Source organism: Festucalex cinctus, chromosome 2, assembly GCF_051991245.1.
Source record: "Festucalex cinctus isolate MCC-2025b chromosome 2, RoL_Fcin_1.0, whole genome shotgun sequence".
NCBI classification, from domain to species: Eukaryota; Metazoa; Chordata; class Actinopteri; order Syngnathiformes; family Syngnathidae; genus Festucalex; species Festucalex cinctus.
In genome coordinates, this window is record NC_135412.1 from 31,448,616 (window position 1) to 31,468,697 (window position 20,082).

A 20,082-nucleotide genomic window follows, 5' to 3' on the forward strand; every position below is an offset into this window, starting at 1 on the left:
AATATTGAAGCAATGGTAATTAGTGTGGATGCTGAAAAGGCATTTGATTCAGTGAATTGGGGCTTTCTTTACAAGGTTCTTCATAAATTTGGTTTTCATAATGATACGATAAAAATTATACGGGCGCTGTATACCAACCCAACAGCGAGGGTCAAAGTCAATGGTTATCTTTCTCACAGTTTTATTTTAGAGAGGGGCTCAAGGCAGGGGTGTGCATGGTCACCATTACTTTTTGCACTTTACCTAGAGCCATTAGCCCAACACATTAGACAGAACAGAGACATTCGAGGGATTGTCATCAATGGGATAGAACATAAATTGGCGTGTTATGCTGATGATATTTTGGTTTATTTGGGAAATCCAACTCAATCACTACCCAAGATTATGCAATCATTTGAGCAATTTGGTTTACTGTCTGGATATAAAATTAATGTGCAGAAAACTCAACTGCTTACATATAATTATGACCCCCCCACACATATTAAGGATAACTATCCTCTTGCATGGCAAACAAAATCTCTGAAATACTTGGGAATTATTTTGCCAAAAGAACTGAATAGACTGTCCGTGGTCAATTATCTACCTCTTCAAAATAGGCTCAAGGAAGATGTAGGAAGGTGGAACTTAATCCCCTTCTTTACTTTTAGTTCAAGAATTGAATCAATCAAGATGAACATACTTCCGAGATTCCTATACTTGTTCCAGACCCTGCCAACAGAATTGAGTCAAAATCAGTTCAATGAATGGGACAAAATGTTACTGAAGTATATATGGCAGAATAAGAGACCTCGAGTTCGTCTCAAAACCTTGCAGCTGTCTAAGGAGAAGGGGGGATGGGGACTACCATCACTCAGTGAATATTATTGTGCATCTCAAATGAAAGCAATGGTGTACTGGTGTGACCCGACATATGATGCACAGTGGAAGAGAATGGAAGAGGGTGTGGTTCCGATCCCCATACAAGCCATCCTTGCTGACAGACAAATTCAAAATTATATAGATGCTATAGACAATCCGTGGGTTAAATTAACCCTCAAAGTTTGGAAGATGACTTTAAAACGATATGATCTAGGTAAGGAAATTGTGGCTCTGAAATGGTGTGCATATGATTCAGATTTTATGCCCAACAAATCTGACATTGGATTTAAAAATTGGACAACAAGAGGGATAACGGCTCTATGTAAGATAATGAATGGTGGTCAGCTGCTTGGTTTTGAGGCACTCCGGCAAAACTATGGTCTTGAAAAACAAGATTTCTACCGATACCTACAGATGAGACATTATGTTGAAACAAAACTGAAGGAGGCGAGAGGTGTACAAGTGGATTTGATAGGCATGTTTAGAAAAGTTTATGATTCAAAAATTGAAGGCAAGATTATTTCAGGCATATATAAGGCTCTTTCTAATCTTAAACCATATTCTACATCTTATATTAAAAATAAGTGGGAAACAGAGGGGGAGCTTAACATTACGGAGGAGGAATGGACAATGATATGGAGGTATCAATGGAAATGCACCAGCTCGTTAAGCTGGAAAGAGTTTGGTTGGAAAGGGTTGATAAGATATTTTATCACACCTGAGCAAAAATCCCACTATGATAATAATCCCCCGACTTGTTGGAGAAATTGTGGCAATCGCAATGCAAACCACTACCACGTGTTCTGGAACTGCTCTTTTATTAAAGTCTATTGGGAGGAAATTCACAAGGCATTACAGAATATATTTAAACGTGTAATATTCTCTGAGATTAAATTTTTGTGGTTTGGACATATCCCTCAGGACTGGTTGAAAAAAGACAAACAATTGGTTAGCATTTTGTTGGTTGCTAGTAAAAAGGCTCTAACTAGGAAGTGGTTGACACAAGAAACCCCAACGCTAAATGAGTGGATTGACATCACTATGGATATTTACAAAATGGAAAAAATAACGGCATACGTCAATCATAGAAGTGGACAATTTATTTCCTGCTGGGAGAAGTGGATTCATTTTGTAAAACCCCTTAGGCTGGACTTTAATTTTGACAATGATTGAATGAGTCTGAAAAAGACATTACTCCCTATTTGTTTTTTGTTTTTTTGTTTTTTTTTGTTTTTTGTTTGTTTTTTCTTTTAATAGTTTTATAGCGACAACTTATTGAGTATAAGTATGTATAGGTGTTTCGTTTGGTATGTGATTCAGATCTGCATTACGAAGACAGATGTTTTGTACATATGGAGTGTGATTCAAACGTTTTGATTTCTGTTTATTTTCTGTGTTAAAGAATTCAATAAAAAATATGTCTGACTTCAATCAAATTAATATAGCAATATAAGTTTCTAATAATGACAGATGGGATTAGAACATGTTGTACAAGAGATCTTCAGTGATGTTACACTTCATATAATGTAAATGCACTTGATTGGAAAAATTGGGAAACACCGGAAAGTTGAAATGTGTTACACAGTCAACCCCCATTTATGAAAGGAAACAAACATTCCAAAACCACCCACGATAAGTGAAAAGCTGTAATATAGCAAGACCATCAAAAAAACAAAAAACTTTGAAACTAGGTTTACCTCTCCCGCACGCTTAAATGCATGTAAACATATTAAAGGTTACATAAAGGGCACATTGTGCTTGCTCCAAGCTATTCATCTGCCACTCTCAATTGAAGTTTACTGGAAAAGTGACACAAAACAAATGAGAATTAAAACATTGTATATTAATTTGGTATAACATACGTCTGCTAGCTTGATGCTAACATATAAAGTGAACGTCATAGATGAGTTAACAGGACTGAGCATTGAAGTAAGTGGGTTTTTCGTCCATCAATGGTATTGTGAATAACCGAATCAGTACCAAATAATGGATTCCTGTTTCGTATTTATTGGTACATCTGTACACCAAATTTTGATTTAAATTGTGGAGATAGAAAATAATGTGAAATCGCAACAGAGAAATCAATGTATTCAAGTTAGAAGAAGAAGAAGAAGAAGAAGAAGAAGAAGAAGAAGAAGAAGAAGAAGAAGAAGAAGAAGAAGAAGAAGAAGAAGAAACTCCTCTGCAAAATGTACAAAAATCACATTTTTAATACTTAATTTGAGCTGGGCGTGTCATTTAACAAAGTTTTTTTTTTTTTTTTAATTGTTTCACGATTCACCAGTTCATCATGATAATAACGATGACAGAGTGACGGACCGGTGAAATTTACAGATAATCCTAAAATAGCAGCGACTGATGAAATTCATGGTCCTAAAACAGCTGCAGTAATATAGCGTTGATGGAAGCGACACATGACATATTGACAATTACAGTTTGGTGCAGGTTGAAATAATCATGGATTGATTATGACGGGCGAGTGTCCTGGCCGTTGACGAATGATAGATCATCAAAATTCATTGACGTGCCCACCGCCCATCACTGTTAAAAAAGTAAAACTATTGCTATGTCTTGTTCAATTTTCTCCCCCATTTCAAACATTTGTACTTTGTGTTCTACTCAGGTGGTTATCACACTGTACTTATTCTGTATTATTTATAAGTGCACATTTCTCCAACACCATAAAGCTAAAACTCTTGCATAATTTATTGCTCATCGCTCATTTGGATGTCAGTCCTAGACCCCCTGTTGTCAGTGAGCTCAGCTGCCGCCATGCTCCATGGCTGCTCCAAGTCACAGTGAGTGTCCACTTGGTTAGGGCCATTGTTCTTTCATGGACCATTAGATGGACATGAACCCCAGCGCTGGCCGGTCCTGACCTGGCAACATTGGCTGCTAAGGCGATCTGCCAACTCTCTTCAATAAATTTATCACCTCATAAAGTGGTCAGCGACTGGCTAATGAGATGTATTGCTCTTGGGTACCAGTGTCAGTGTGTTTTGGATGAGTGTGCGTCTGAGGCTTTCCCAAAGTTCAAGTTTTCTTTGTTTGAAGGGTAGTGTGCCCGTCTTTGACATGCCTCACTGGTCAACAATACCGTAAATTCCAAAATGTAAAATAAATATGTGCCTGGGAGGAAATAATACCCAAAAAGAAAGAACTAGACTTAAATTTAAATTCTGCCAGATGAAATTATTTTGGAAGAATGTAACACGTACAGTACCAGCCAGCTTCATGCTATTGAATGACAAAATTTCCCTCGTAATGTTTGTGTACTCTACGTCAGTAGCGTTCTATCCTAGTAAGCTATTAGGCGGCGCTTGCCCGACCTCTTCAAAATAAAATCATTGAAAATATCCTCTAAAGTACAATACTGTAGTTCTACTGTTTTGGTCTTAAATTCCAGTATATTTTGTCCTGTTTTCCTCGCGGGGAGCGGAGAAGTCGACAGTTTGTTTCGCGCATAAACATTGAGAAATCAGTTGTGTTAGTTCCGTGAATGTTGTTTCCGGTACGTGCGGCTTTTGAATGGCAAAAAAGCTGTCGGTAACGCAGCCTATCTGACAACGCGCATGTGCAAAATTGGCTTACTCGGCTTGTTCTGTGGTCTACAGTCATTGTTCAGTTCAAGTTCATCACCGAATCCCAATGAGTGCCCTTTTCCCAGAGATCTTTTGAGGAAAGAAAGTGTAACGAACTAAGTGGGGTTGTTGAGCACTATGATGTCTGACTGTTAGTGAACGCAACACAGATCTCGCTGGATGGAGGGAGGGTAGGAGGCGTGCAGTTCAGTTAACGTTGTTTGTTGTTGTACTTTTTTTCTTGCTAGCATCGAGAGCTGTTGTACTGCGCTGGTTATATTGTAACTAGCACTGGCTAGCACTCAGTGGCTTTGCATCCCGGTGATAGAGGGCCAGCAAATTGCCATATTTCATGGCTGAGGAGGCTCCAGCGTTCTCGGGCGTGCTCCGCGGTCCTCCAGCGCTCCAGGAATGGTACAGCGAAAATTTTTTCCCTTCTCCAGTTTGAGTTTATATCATGGTCATGAGCCAATTCCGAATACTGTAAATTCCTACGAACTGGCAAATTGTGATTTTGTCATTTCATACACCACGGAACTGGTTACATTAAGTGTGTGCGTATCAACCTGTCCTGAATATTTCTACTTTAATTTTATACCTACACAGCGCTATAAAATAGCATTTAATATTGAAATTAATGATAAAAATACCCCCAAAAAATTTCACTCGTGCCCTTACGGGTGCTCGCATATGTGAGTCTTCAGCATGTCCACTACAAAAAGTCACCGCTCGCCACTGCTCTACGTCATCGTGTTGTTGCTCTTTCCACACAACTCAGACTCTTAGTTGCATTGACAATTACCTTCGCAAGCGCGTATGCACAGTTGACTTGTGTGACACAAACACAACACAAAGCTGACCAGATTCACATGAACAGGTCCTACCTTTTGGACGCCGCTGTCAGGGGAGGACTCGTCGTGGTCATTCATCATCTGAGAAGAAACCGAATTATGATTATGAGGACAAAAAGTGAAATGACTTCAGCATAGAAAGAGAATATTGATCTCTGTGCCTGTACAGGGCCTTGGCCGCGGGGTTGTGACATGAGCACAGGGTGTTCACAGTACATCACCCTCACCCTTTGGGCAACAAATGTGACCAGAGGGATATAATAATGGACTGCGAGGTCACCAAAACACACACAAACACACAGAAGCAAACATTACGCTGCACACGCCCCTCCTGATGAATGAACACCCCAAAGATTTGACGTTAATTCTCCGCTTCAGCGTTGCAGGAAATTTAGCTGAGACTGTGTCTATGTGTGTGTGTGTATAATTAAGCCTTCAAGCAATATTTACTAGCGGTAGATAGGTAGCAGAATGCCGCCAATGTCTGCCACAGGAAATGAGGGAATGATGAAGTGATGAGTTTACTCTGCAGCAATGAGCGGGTACTTCATATTAAATGCTAAATTCTGAACCAGCGTCTTATTTGATGTCCTCTTATGCACCCTCCTGACGCCCATTGATGGCAAGTGATAAGTAGTTTTAGAAGGCATGGATTTTCAGGGGAATTTGTTATAAAACATCCTCAAGGCAGCCACCCTTTCCCTGCTTTCATATGCCCTTTAGACAGAGTAGAGTTTGCAAAGTTTGAAAGGTTTGCAGTCCATTAGAAGAGACTTTTATCTTTGCAGAATCTGCCGTGGACACTGTGACATTATTCTTTGCCACACAGCTACTTCTTTCATGCACTTTTCTGCAACCATGTTGTCAATTTCACAGCAAATGATGGATGGTGGCGCATGCAGACGTGCTCACTCACACGAGTCGCCCATAAAGGTGCCCTAATTAGTTCCCTTGATAAAGAAAATAGCTTAAAAACAAGGCTTGTGCGCCTCTAAAATATACACAGATTTGTAAATTGTTCACTTGATACTTGTTATGGTGATAAATAAATAAATAAATAAACAGAACCTTTAGTGTGAAGCGACTCACCTCCCGGGTACTATTCTTCATCCATATATTTGTCATACTATAAGTGTGACTGGCTGTCAAAGTTGAGTATGCAAGTTATTGTTTGTAGTTTTTAGTTTATATCCATAACTTCCTATATGTACAATATTCTAAATTCAAGCAAATTCAAGTTGACCAACATGCTGGAACAAATTTTGTTTGATTTTAGAGGTTTCACTCTCGATGAAATTGCTCTCAGGCAAAACACACAACGAAAAACAGCTTGATTTTCCCTTCTTCGAGTGTTAATATTTCTTTTGAAATGTCATTGTTATTAATGGCAATGACAATAAATCATTGTGAGATGGAGCGCAAGATGTTTGAGTGGGTGTGTGTGTGCGGGGGACTTCCTCTTTCTTGAAATGTACCAGCTGCAGCTGTTTACAAAACCAACTACTTGATTGCATCATCTATAAACGCATCCAATAAATGCAACGTAAATATACTGAGGTGTTTATTTTAATATATATAGTGGAGTAGCATCAACATGCTGTCAACATGCATGTAGACAAGCAAGCTTAGTGTTTCAGTTTTAGGCATGAGGGAGGAAGAACAAAATGACAATCAAAAACATACTAAAAATAGATCTATCATAGACCTCGTTTATAATTCAATGCAGTTTTGGTTGCCCAAAAAAATGTTTACTGAAAAGTGATAGACAAAAAAAGAATGTTTGTACTAATGTAATAATAATAATGTAATTTGATACTAATGTGTTAATATTGTACCGTAAGAGATGTGATGATGGTGACAATGATGTTTTATCTCATTTGCATAATAGTGAAAATCAAACATCGATACAGGAAGAGCACAATGTGCATTCTTGGACAGGGACAAGCCAAGATTGCATTACAATATATTAGAATATCAATTGAGCACCTTACAATGATGTTTTGTTTAATTCAAACAAATGGTGATTCCCATTTAACACTGACATACAGTATGCACACGTGCCCAATACATATGCATAACAACTGACACAGACAGACAGAAAGACTAACAGAGCCCCACCATGCAAATAAATGCAATATTAATTAAAGAGGGAAAATGTGATTGGCCACTGACTGGTGCAGCTTTGATTTATTGCACGTGTCATTTCAAAGTGACTTTTGCTCTGGCTCAGTGAGACAAGTCCAAATAGAGGCTAGCTTATGTTGAGAAGGATAGATTTTCCACTACATAGACAGAACTAAAATGTCCATTTGTTCTGTATCTAGCCCGCTGAGCGCTGACATGTCAATATGTCTCACGGAGAAGAGAAAACACCGCAACGAGGGTAATTAGAAAGTGTATGTGTGTGTGTAACTCGCGCCCTGGCCCATATGACCTCAACCAAAAACAAATCCAGTTATGCCTTGATGAAAGTGCAGCCACCTGCACAACCATTCCGCTCATTAGCGGCATGCATCAATGTGTGTTTATGTATCTCACCATGTCCACGCTGGCTGCTTTTGCACACCAGGAAGGAGAGAGACCGCCTCCCTCCCATTATTAAAGTTTCAATGCACAGCTTTTGTTATTGGACGGAGTCAGGAGTCTTTCAACGCCACTTTAGCACCATTCGTATTGACGTGCCATGATGACCAAGCGCACAAAAAGAAAACAGCGTGGAGAGAGAAGTGTGAAGTGACTGAGAGCTTTTGTTTTTACAAGACGTGTCCCAGTCTAAAACACTTGACGGAGCAAAATCCCGCTCCGTTCATTTCCATAGCTAAATGAATGTGAAAAGCCAACAGAAATGCTGCCCCAAAGGGACTTTTTTTTTCTTGCACAAGATCCATTATGCACATATGGTGGTTGTATTCCTCCCACCGAAAAATCAGCTTACGAGAAGAGCCGAACGTAGAATAATCTATTTATACAAGTCACAGATGCACAGGCTATGTTAACGGCCGTAGCAACTGCAGAAGGAGCTTGACGTGAGCTTGCTCATCATCATCCTCAGAGGACAACTGGAGGTTTGCGCTGTAGGAAAATGTTAGCTCTGTGCTGCCAAGAACAATTCTCCTCAAGTCTGAATAATAAGAAGCAATACGGCAGCGCGGCCCAATAGATGCCTACGAATGTCACAAAAACCGCAAGTTTCCAAAAAGAACCATCAGCAAACAAACCTCAAGGTTTTTTTTTAACCAGGGCCCTGTCGGACACAGCCACAGCAAAAAAGCCACAAATTGAAAGTTTTGCTCACATTTATTGGGATCTTGTGCAGCTTCTTGGCACGCAGACTCGACCTTATTTTCGTGGATAGATTATTGATCTTCGGGATGGAGTGATGGGAAAAGAAGCGGAGGTCAAGTCTCAAATATTAGCAAACTATCTTGCCAAAGGGCATTTTGGACGGGTCAGTTAGGTTCAGATGAATAAATACTAATCAGCGTGTAGCAGTGTGTGACATATTAACTGGAACATAACAGAAAAATGAAACAAGTGACCCAAATGACTCTGAATGCACTCTTTGTTGTATTCAATAGTATGAAAGAAAAATGTTGTTCTTTAAATTCCGTTCATAAAACTCCACCGTAACATTAAAGTGACAATCCTCTGTTGACCATCCAACAGATGGCAGTGTGTCAAGCTCCACTCAGAGTGTACCACTCTCACTGGCAGCCCATGGAAAGGGTGATGAAAAGAGGAACGGTTCTGCCACGCCACTAAACGAGCCAAAACGCAGAGCTGAGCTTTATCAAAGCACCTCTAACACTGCCAATTTTCTGGGAAAGGTTTAAACTCAAGAACTGGACCAGACTGCCCCAAAAAGGAAGAAAAGTAGGAATATGAAGTCGCCAGTGTTATTTTCTCACAGGTCCGTTGCTATCATTCGAACACTCCAGATAACAACCCATTTGCACTTTCCTGCAAACATCAGTTCATGGTTGTTTGAATAAGGATACACCATGAATGCAGTCTGCTTTTTAACAACAGCCTGTCTCGGGACCTTTCGTTGTGTCCGCTCCTATGAAACAGTATAAAATTGGACTATTTTGGGACTTCCCAGAGATAGGGGCCTTGACAGCTGACCCAAAACAAGACCAGAGCTATGACCTCTTAAGAACATGCCTCAACAATGAGGTTGCCCACAGAGCTTAAGTGGTGAGGCAGGGGAGTAGGAAACAAGGCCAAAATGGTCACTGCTAAATAGCAGGAAGCTGGGCGTCCATCAGATAGAAAATATTTATGACGACTTTAATAAGTGGAGCAGCAGAGGTGTGCTGGCCAAGGCAAACACAGGAGAGTGCTGATAGGAAACATTCTTTCTCCGGCTCCCCGTTTGTCCGTCTTGGTTGATCGAGAACGCGATTCCAAGTAATCGCTGCTTGATTCATGGTCATCATGTCCACTTTGCCGTGAAGCTAAATGTGAGACAATTATATCCAGAACATTAGCAAAGGCAATAGTGCCCGAGTTGCCGCTGTTTAAGAGAACCAGGGGCGATCCGATTAGCTTGACACTAATCGCATCAGGCTAAAGCTAACAGTCGCCCAACCCAACATCTACGCAGGGTGCGGCCTGTGACGGAACAGCGGTGAGATAGAGCTTAGTGCACAAAGGTTAGATTTGGAAGGCAAACACTCCGAAGCATTGTGCGACTCTGGAAAGTCACGGCCACTTGTCTAATACAAACGGCCGGTATTTACAGAATGAGCCATGACCCCGCATGGCCCTATGAGCCTTTTGTGTGATTTATAAAGGAATCCCAGAGTGAAATATGCTGCCAGGGTTTTCATTGACCCCAGACGGGCTTTTTCTCATCATTTCAAAGTCTTGTATGATTCACAGATCTTGCAATGACACGAATACTTGGTATGAATCAAATATTTGTGTTTGTCCGTCTGACAGTTGAAGAGTTTACTGTAAAGCCGCTTTTCTTAAACATGATGATGTTCTCAAGACAAACTTTGGGAATCAAGCAAGATAACCAAGCGAGACGAAGGGAGTGGAAAGAGAGCAAATATATTAAAAGGGTCATATTTTCATGCAGCCAATGTATGATCATCCATCACCTGATGTCCAAAGCCCTTCATCCTTTTAAGGCCTTTCCCTCTCAACTTGATATCGACAGAACTGTACAGATAAATTATCTGCTTGGCCTCCACTTTATTGATAAGTCATTTGGGCAGATGATCAGTAATAATCATAAGTGAATAAGTGTGCGCCGATAGATCTTGTGCTGGGAAAGATTGTGACAACCAAAGGGTTAAGGACCAATAAATAACCCCACTTTTGCCCTAAGAGGATTGGTTGGAAAGCATCAAGAAAGGCTGTGACGTCACTTTCAGATAATGATATATCACATTCTCCTTCTTCATTTTGATCAAGGTTGCAGTTCCTCGATATATGGCAGGATGATGAAAAATAATATAGCCTTGAATCTAATGATCTCCTATTCTTTCTATGACACATATTGCCTCGTAGTTAGAAGGGGTTATGGGAGCAAGATTTAGGGTCTTGTCTTGGGGGCATATAGATCGAATAAAGGTCATGCCACTTCATTTCACATCCTGCGGCTGCCAGTGAAGCCATGTATGACTGTTTATATTTATGCACTATGTAGTGCTGATGTTGGCGTTTTCAGCCCAGCAGTCTCGTATCACATTTTGCTTATTGTAAATTAAATGTATGCAAATAAGAGTACTGATAAATTGGATGCACGGAAATTTCATATCATATTGTACATTGTGAATTAGACTTTACATTGATCTGATCGACTGCATCATGATTGGACGATATTTGGATTTTTATGCAAAATCGGTGATCGGCTGTAATGTCTTAATTTGTCCGCTCAATCAATGACATCATTCATCAGTTTCGCAAAATAAGACATTACATATTATATGTATTGTTTATCAGTGGTTTGTGAAGATTTTTTTTGTCATGCCGTTCAATTGGCATTATTTATATGTGGGTTTTTACCTATTCGTGGGCTGGCTAGTTCAAATCCCCCGCAAATGGTGGCAGTTGACAATAGAGCAAATATAGAGCATATATAGCATTTTTTTTTTCTCAAGCTTGTTAATGGCTGATGGGCCGAAAAATCCTGATCATGTAAAGACGAATGTTAAACCATTTCGGATATGTCTTTTTCACATGAACAGTCTATTGTCAAATTTGAATGTGCTTCAGGTTGTTTCATTTGAAATGTTTAATTCTGGTGAAAAACATGCCTCAAGAGTGGAATGTGTGATCTTCAAACATTGGGTGAGTGAGTGTACCAGCACACCATCAGTGACAGACTTTAGCCTATTGAGGGGAAAGAGGAAAAGTGTCATGATGATCATAGCACTGCAACTTAAATCATGATTGAGCAAAATACTGAAAAGTGGTACACTGTCACCATCCTGGCTGCTCAATAAAATTTGGTGCAACGATAAAACAAGCAGAGGGATGGAAAGTACACAACAAATGGATTTATATAAGTTGAACTTCTCCTTGATGAAGTATAATGAATCAAATCCATCCAATTAGCTCTGCCATTCATACACACATCTTACCCAAAATATAGTAGATGAGTACAAGTTGGATCAGTGCAAAATAGACAAGCCTTTGTTTGCAGTTGTAAAGGTTTACACAGAGGTCAAAACCTTCGAAGATGTTAATAAAGATGATGCCTGCGGAGACAAACCCATAGTGGAGAACCTGTCAATTACTTTGTTTTTGTTTAGCAAGTTCAATCTCTGATATGTCTAAAAGAACAAAAGTTAGACATACATAAATGAGTACAGTTGCAACAGTAATAGAGTTCAATTATAAATACCCTACCAATTCTCCCCTCCACATACTTTTAAGTATCCACTTAGTTCTTTTGGCCTTTCTTCATTTTCTCAATTGCTTTTTTGTACAAGTGTGTGTTTACAAGGAAGACGTCGAGCTTAGATGTTAGGTCATCAGCAGGACAGAGGTGAATGGTATAGTGTGTGCCGCGGAAAAGGTAAACAGCGCCGTCTGTTCATAAGACAGTCTTTGTTCGACTGCAAGTCTGTGATTTTAAGTTGCTTAGTTTATTGCACCGATACACTTGGACACACACTCTGCTTCATATGTTTCATTAAGTGCGACAAACAACTCACTCAAATGTCCGAGACAGTAAATAGGCCTGCTGCTGCTGACAGACATGACACTGTCCTTCCTTCAACTACAGAGATTATTTGTTTGTCGTCCACTTATGGTAAAAGGTCTCAATCGATATAATGTACATGAAATGGTTTAATTCACCGGCAATTACGAGTGACTGAAGCGCCAACATGACATGCACACGAACCAGCAGTAATAAGAGCAGCTAATAGGTATAATAGCCGCTATTAAAATGAGTATTATTTTGAGAACGATGTGGAGATAAACACCCACAAAAGGATTTATCCACTCCAAATGGACTGTAACTAGTACATTTTTTATCCTTGTGATTTTTTTTTTTTAGGTGGACAATTTGATCATATCAGTGGTACCTGCATGAACAGAACATACACTCACACGCACACATCGAAAGAACAGCCAGTAAATTAAAAGACACTGTCAAAAGAGTTTGCCTACAAAGTTACTCTCACTGGTGGCCAGAGGCAAGCACAGCTTAAGTGGGTGCAAGACGGAAGGGAAAATGATTGTAAAAATGTAAATGACACATTCATGTTCTTCAAGAAATTGCCAGGTGAAATGCAATTGAAAATTGAAATAATCTACTTTTTTGTGTCCCTGACTTAGTGGCTTGCTGGACCACCAATCAGAGCATTAAGAGTTTAATAAAAATTCAAATGAATTATTTCAAATGATATCTAAAATAACAACGACAGCAAAATCTCTTGAAAAATAATGTGTTAAGCAAGGGTCGGATATGTGTGCATTTTATTTCATGAAACCATGACTGTGGATCATATGACAAACAATGACTTCTCACCTAAGTTGCTGACTTGCTAGGGTGTGGAAATAATAGCTATCATGGATGTTGACAGCAATAATCTAACGTTCTAAATTTGTAAAGAGACGTGACTCCTGACCAGCACTGGACGTGTCTATACCACATGTCTATACCACTGATGTGGATTGCTTCAGTTTGCTGTCGATATTGTAAATGAATTAATGGGCTCCTGCCTCTATATTGTGGGGCGGTCTCGTACAACCTGGGGTATGACGGAGCATAACAGAGCAAAATTATTAATAATAAATGGCATCGCATCAGCTGGCCCACCACATATATGCCCTGCATGTCAGATGTCCAGTCCAGATTTTTAAATTTTTTAAATTTATTTATTTTTTATTCTTTTATTTTACAGTGCCTGCATCAGCCTTTCCCCTTTTTGTCTGTCTATACAGTACATGCACTTGTTGTATCCTTGCTCTAAAGAGATAGCTGCATTTATCACCAAGGGAGCTGTCTCCAAGTCCACAAGATCAACCCATCGCCTTCACAATAAACGTCAAGCTGTCATGATTTATGTAGCTAATGAAATTGATTAGCTTGGCTCCAATATGCCGCACAGCACATTTCCTGAAGGATCTGTATAACATTCTCTGATGATATTGAGCAGGAAAAAAAAACGGGTGAGAGACATCCTGTCAACTGTGGCTTGATAACTAATGTCATCAGCTACAGTTTGGCCTTGAGGATTCTTGGAAGAAGATTTAAGTGAGTGGCGATAATGTAGCAGTCCCACTCCCACGTGCAAAGGCCATTGTCTGATGTTTTTGTCATCAAAACACAAGCTAGATTCAGGAGTTGCCAACTTTGATCTGCTCAAGGATGGCGAGGGAACATTTGCAACAGTGAAGATCGAGGACTTTGTTGTAAGCTACTAAATGGCAGATGTAGAATGTAACCACAAACCAATAGTACCACCCACATAAAGCTATTGTATAAATCCTGCATACTACTAATTAAAGACAAAACACAGATGAACATGACATATCCGTTCAGTTGACCTTCGGGCTCATCACAAATGACTTTATTAGCTGGGCCATATAATGTGAAGGCCCTTTACAACGCTATTAGTGTGAAGGAGATCTTTGCCACTAAGATTGATTTCCCCCGGCTTATCAAATCCTTTTATTATCAGCAAAAGCCTTTGCGAGAGATACATTTGTCCCTAAGACCTGTTTGCACGTATCAAATCTTCATCAAGCTCACCAGCTGCATCGGATGTTCAAAGTTCTTATCATGCATACTCTCAAATGTGTCAGTGATAGCGGATTTATTTATAATATTGTCAACCTCCCGGCCAATTGAATAACAGAGATGTTCACGTAACAACAGGATGCTCTGCTTGTGGTCTCTGAACCCTGGGTTATAGCTGTCTGTCTGTCTGTCTACTGCAAGATGATGACAGATGACTTTATTGGGGGGAGTTGCATGTTCACAATTTGGAGTTGGGACTTTCCATTAGTCATTGGACTGGAGCAATCACAATGGAAAATGTTTGCGCACACTCGGCCTTTTTTTTTTTTTTTTATGTTATTTTTAAAGGTTAAGATAAAAGATACAGTAATCATTGCACACAAACCTACATCGGTTTTGATAAATAAACATTAGGACAAGGCCAAACAGATTGAAAAGGAATAAATTATTATTATTTTTCTTCATTTTGGCTACAGCGGATGACTTACAGAGAAAGTTATTGGACAAAGGGGGGTTTTGAGTGGCGAGCTTGCTGAGAGGAAACATATCTGTCCTTGGGCTAAGGGACAGAACACAGTGCTGCCTTTATTCCGAGTCTCGGCCCTGTCGTTAAGGAACGATGACACACTCCTCCAGGTCCACATTAATCTTTAACAGTGTGATTTCTAAAATAACACCAGTGTTTTCCCGAAGGCACGCCGTGAAAGGAGGGCCCGTTCAGTCCTTTCCGCTAACACTGTCGCAAACCAGAAGGGGCGGTAGAAATACAATTAACGACATGGAGGCTGAATAAAAGCGGTGGGAGATAATTAGGTGCAGCATGAAAAGATGCTAAAAGCTGTTGAACTGATGTATTCACCCTGACAGTGGCAGCTCTAGTGGCTCCCAAACGCCACACATTAGTGTTGTTAACAGTGTTATCACAGGGCTGCTCTTGGCCAGATAAAGACTGTTGCTGCCGATGGGCCTTCTGTGATTGAGGGACTGGCTGCAGACACATGAACAGAGGGGGTGGGCTCAATCGGCCTGCCTCTGCTTGGTGACGGTGGAGATATAGAGGCTGAAAAAACAGTGTTATGTAGACAACTATGTGTGTTTAACAGCAGAAAAAAAGACAGCGCCTCTAACACTGTTTTGGTTTTGGGGCCCAGACAGGAATCTCTCGCTCCATATCTGGGTCCAAAGGGCGAACTTGGCCGCATGTGAGGGACTATTACACAGCATGATAGTGCCGCAGGCTAGAGGTTTCCACCACGACAAGCCAAGGGCCTTATGAGGCACAAAGAAAGATGGGACATTTGGTCAGATTGTTCTGGCAGGTAGCTGGTAAGGCAAAGATCAAAACTATAGATGCGGAATTACTTTGCTACGACAGCGTCCACTCTTCTGAGAAGACCATCTCCAAGATGTTGGAGAGTGTCTGGGCGCCACGGCGAGGCACGTGGCTTGAACATCACATTCAAAGGTTTTGGGTTAGAATCTCAGCTCAATTGGAGTTTGATTGATGTCTGTATTTTCTCCAGGTACTCTGACTTCCTCAAACATTCCAAAAACACATGCATGTTAGGTTAACTGAAGACAGTAAATTGCTTATATGAGGCATGAATGGAAGTATATATGTGTGGGGGCAGATAGCACTGGAGATGTGGGGGTACACATCCCTCTCAGATTTAAGATAACCATGATCAGCCCCCCTCCAGGTTCGCCACATAATTGGAGGCGGCATGGCTCAGTGGTAGAGTGGTTGTTTAGCCCAGGCTGTTGTGACCATGTTAAAGTATCCTTGGGCAAGATACTGATCAGGATCAGCATCAGGAGCAACTGGGTTGCTCCTGATGCTGCTTCTTCCGTAGGTGAACGTGTAGTCAAATTGTAAAGCGCTTTGAGGGCATCGTAAGGTGGAAATGTGCTATATAAATGAAGTACCATTTATCATATGGTGACAAAAATCTTCGGAACAGCAGATGACACTGAGGCTGCATAGCGGATGATGTGCTACCACTAAAATGTGTTTAAGTTGCACAAGAATGCAAGAAGTTGTAAGTCTTGAGTCGTTATTTTATTTACCCCTTTTCCTGAATTTGGACTTACATGCTGGCATAGAATGAACAGATATGCGGTCAAAAAAAAAGATGGATGGATTATAGTAAATTATAATATTCCTCATTTCTCTGGAATTACAACATATCCATGGATTGCATTGGATTCAGTTTTAGAATTAACGATTGATGTTTTTGGGTATGTTAGAGTGGCACAAGAATAGGGTCAGTAAATAATCAAAGCAACATCTCAGTATTTCCTTTATATACAATTTCTTTTTTTTTTTTCTCTCACTCTGCCAAGAAACAACACAGAGTGCCGTGGCAGTTTTGTCTTTATACAAATCTTTCCATCTGTTTTGGCATTGTTAAGCTGTTGGGGAAGTTCATGCCGGTCTGCCTGTGTGTTTAATTTCTCATCTTTCTCACTCTTTCCTACAGTATGTGTCCCTTCCGCTGAGAGCTCAACAGAGTGTAGAAGAGGTCCGGCCAAGGCTAACATGTATCTATAATGTGTTGGTCTCAGGCAACCCCCCCCACTTGCCTCCCCAGAGGAATGGAACTCCGCTCTGGTTCGTTGGCACGGTGGACAATGTGGGTGTTGTGTGGATGAGTTGGCTGGCTGTCTTCTTGCAGGCTGCAGAGTCAATGTGGGGCCACTGCTGAGCGGCCGCCTGTCCTGCCGCTCAATAAAACCCTCCGTCATATATTTTTTCAAGTGGTCTTCCTTATTTGTCTTTCATTATGTTTTCTTTCTAAAGGCAGGACTTTTTCTTCTGCTTTCCGCCCTGGATATGATCCGTTCTCACCCTGTAGCTTAATAGACTTTTTTTTTTTTTTTAATGTGTTTGCAGGACAGTGTGTGTGCGTGTGTCTGTATGGGTATGTGTGACAAAGTGAAAGAAGTTCTTTTCAGCCCTGACACACGGCAGATTGAGACATCAGGCGCCTGCTCACTGTGGTAAATTAGCCATTGTACGCAGGGGCTAATTGGAAATCTAAATGTTTTGCACAGCAAGAGAAGCACGACAAAGGAGCGCAGTCTTGCTGGGCGTGGAAAATTAGATTATAGATTTTCTTTGCTCCCTGAATATCCATTCTGCAGTTTCATCTGATCATCATTACATGGAGGGAGAACGCAAAGAACAAAATATAAGAACTGAATCTTGGAATGCAGCAAACAACGTTCATCGGTTTGTTGCCTTTTCCATCTTTAAACACACCTGTAAATTCCATTAATTAAAGTGCCTTGATCTACATAATTCAGACTTAAAATATGAGGGGAATAAATGCCAACAGCACTAATTGACTCATTCATCATGGGACCTTGTTGTTAAATGGTCATGCTCACTTGAATAATTTTAAAGAATGAAAACCCCCTACGCAAAATTTGAGGCCTAATTATAAAGTGTACCATGAATAGAGCTATTGCTTGCAAATATAAAGTACAGTAAATTGAATTCATCACAAAGTTTTTCAAAGTTCCATCATGTCAGTGCGGAGTAGGAAAAGACATCCTAATCCTTTAAGAAATGCAGAAATTTTGTCAAATGGACTATATGCACAGCAGCAGGATAGATAAGGAGGTATAGGAGCTTCTGGTTTCCATTTATTCTAAGATACCGGGACACCAGCTGGAGGAAAAATAATTTCATTTCACGAAGCTGAGCCCGTTCTCAATTCCTCTCTGCCGCCGTCCATGCCAGGCACGCGGCTATAGCGAGGCGATGATGTCAGCTGCTCCATCACAAAGTTTTGTGGGAACATTTATCCTCATCCTGCGGTTAGTAGTGATGCTTGTCATTATTATTTTACTACTGGTTGTCTTTTATGTTTTCATAAGCCTAATTTTGTTGCAACTGCACCATAGTATGTGACAATAAAGGCTTTTTATTCTATTTTGTGATTGTTTTATATCGATCTAAATGAATGGGTCTATGAATGGAACTGTTTCATGTGACGGAATAAATCAGTGCTTGACTTTGTCAGCACTGACATAGTAAACAAAGCAACTCATTGCAAAAGCTGATGACTCCTGGCAAACATCTTGTCAAAGTGTGACTATTTTCATGAAGAGTTGACAGACTGTGAATGTGAACAAAGTGTAGAAAGTGTCTGGCGGGCGCACAGTTATGGGCGGCGCTCCCCGTTGTTGGGGGTGAGTCGGAGGTGCTGGGAAAATGTGTGGCGCATTCACAGTAAATGAGCTCTTGTGAGTAACCGTGGAGAGCGTGCTTCTTAACTGATGATGCCCGAGACAACTTCCCAGATCTTCTCTTGCTACACTGAGAGCCCCACAATGCTAAAGACCCACTGCCATCTTTAGAGCGAGCCGCAGAAAGTCACTCAGTGTCTTTTCGCCTCAGCTGTGAAAACAAGTCCCGGCAGTGTGAACCGAGTTTTGTCTCATTCTTCTTAATTGGCGACAGCAGGTTTATGCCTCGTTTTTTTTTCTTTTCTGCTCCATATGAATACATGTGACAAGCTTCTGATCCCAGCTTTTCAGCCTATGACTGTTTATTTATCTATTTCAACTACACCCAAGGGAACAAAAGGCATGCAGAATGGCCAATGACAGCCATGTCGAATATCTCTTTCTGCCAAATCTGGCTGTTTTCTCTCACTGCTGTCACTTGATGTCTTTATGCAGGCTTGAGAGTTCAATGCCATCAAAAGGGTAGGGGGTGAGCTGAGTGAGTGACCCTCGCAGGAGGGGAGTATTAAATGTAGAAAAAAAGAAAAAGAAGAGCAAGGGATGGACGAACCAGAAGGCGGTAAAAAAAAAAAAAAAAAAAAGTCAGTGGGGAGAGGGGCACCCCTGCCGTGGCCCAGGCATCTCGCCTGGCAGGCCCCATCTTGGCTTCAGACGGCTTTTGTCAACGAGGGAGAAAGAGGGTCTCTTCTTCACTTGGGCACGGGACAATAGACGTTTTGTCAGTCGGGACGGAGGTGTCAATGGGTGAGTATGGAGGGATGCTGAAAGAGGAATAAAGCCAAGGACCCATCTTCACATGGGGTGGGGTAGCGGTGGAAGGCAGCCCTATGGGACAGATGTTGAAACGAGGATGATTTATTAGCCTTAGTGTCCATGGTGGCACTTGGCCACCATCCCAGAATTAGGAAGAGAGGGACCGAGTGAGAGTGAGAGACATGGGGAGCAAGCAAAAGGGGAGGGCATTCATGTATGAGACATCTTAATTCCTTCTATGGGCATGGGGTGCCTCTTGCTCTCCGACCGTCATGGTATTTCAGCCCAATTCTCTGGTAGAAAAATAACTTGGTCGGGAGTCATCTGCATCACTAAGCTGCATCTTGTTCCCCCAACATTATCTAGGAGAATATCTCCCCGAAAAAAAAAACCTCACTGCTCACTCCTATCTGCGCCTTTATTGCACTTTTCCACTGCAAGGTATCGTGTCTACTTTCTCACTTCAAAATAGGTCCTTAAGAATGTGCGGAAAAAAACAACACACATTGAATGCATAATTTAGAATGAGACATGCAAACAAACAGCAGCAATAGCAGAGAGCAAGGGGCTCCTGTAT

The 20,082-nt window shown here is 40.9% G+C and overlaps 1 protein-coding gene across 7 annotated transcripts in view; it reads right to left on the minus strand.

Moving 5' to 3' along the window:
• prdm16 (PR domain containing 16) overlaps window positions 1-20,082 on the minus strand; it is a 213,304-nt gene that overhangs the window by 92,884 nt on the left and 100,338 nt on the right. For all 7 annotated transcript variants that reach the window (XM_077514591.1, XM_077514588.1, XM_077514586.1 and 4 more), the window contains exon 3: window positions 5,324-5,371. In XM_077514591.1, coding sequence (XP_077370717.1) covers window positions 5,324-5,371 — 48 coding nt within the window. The remainder of the gene's footprint in view (window positions 1-5,323; window positions 5,372-20,082) is intronic.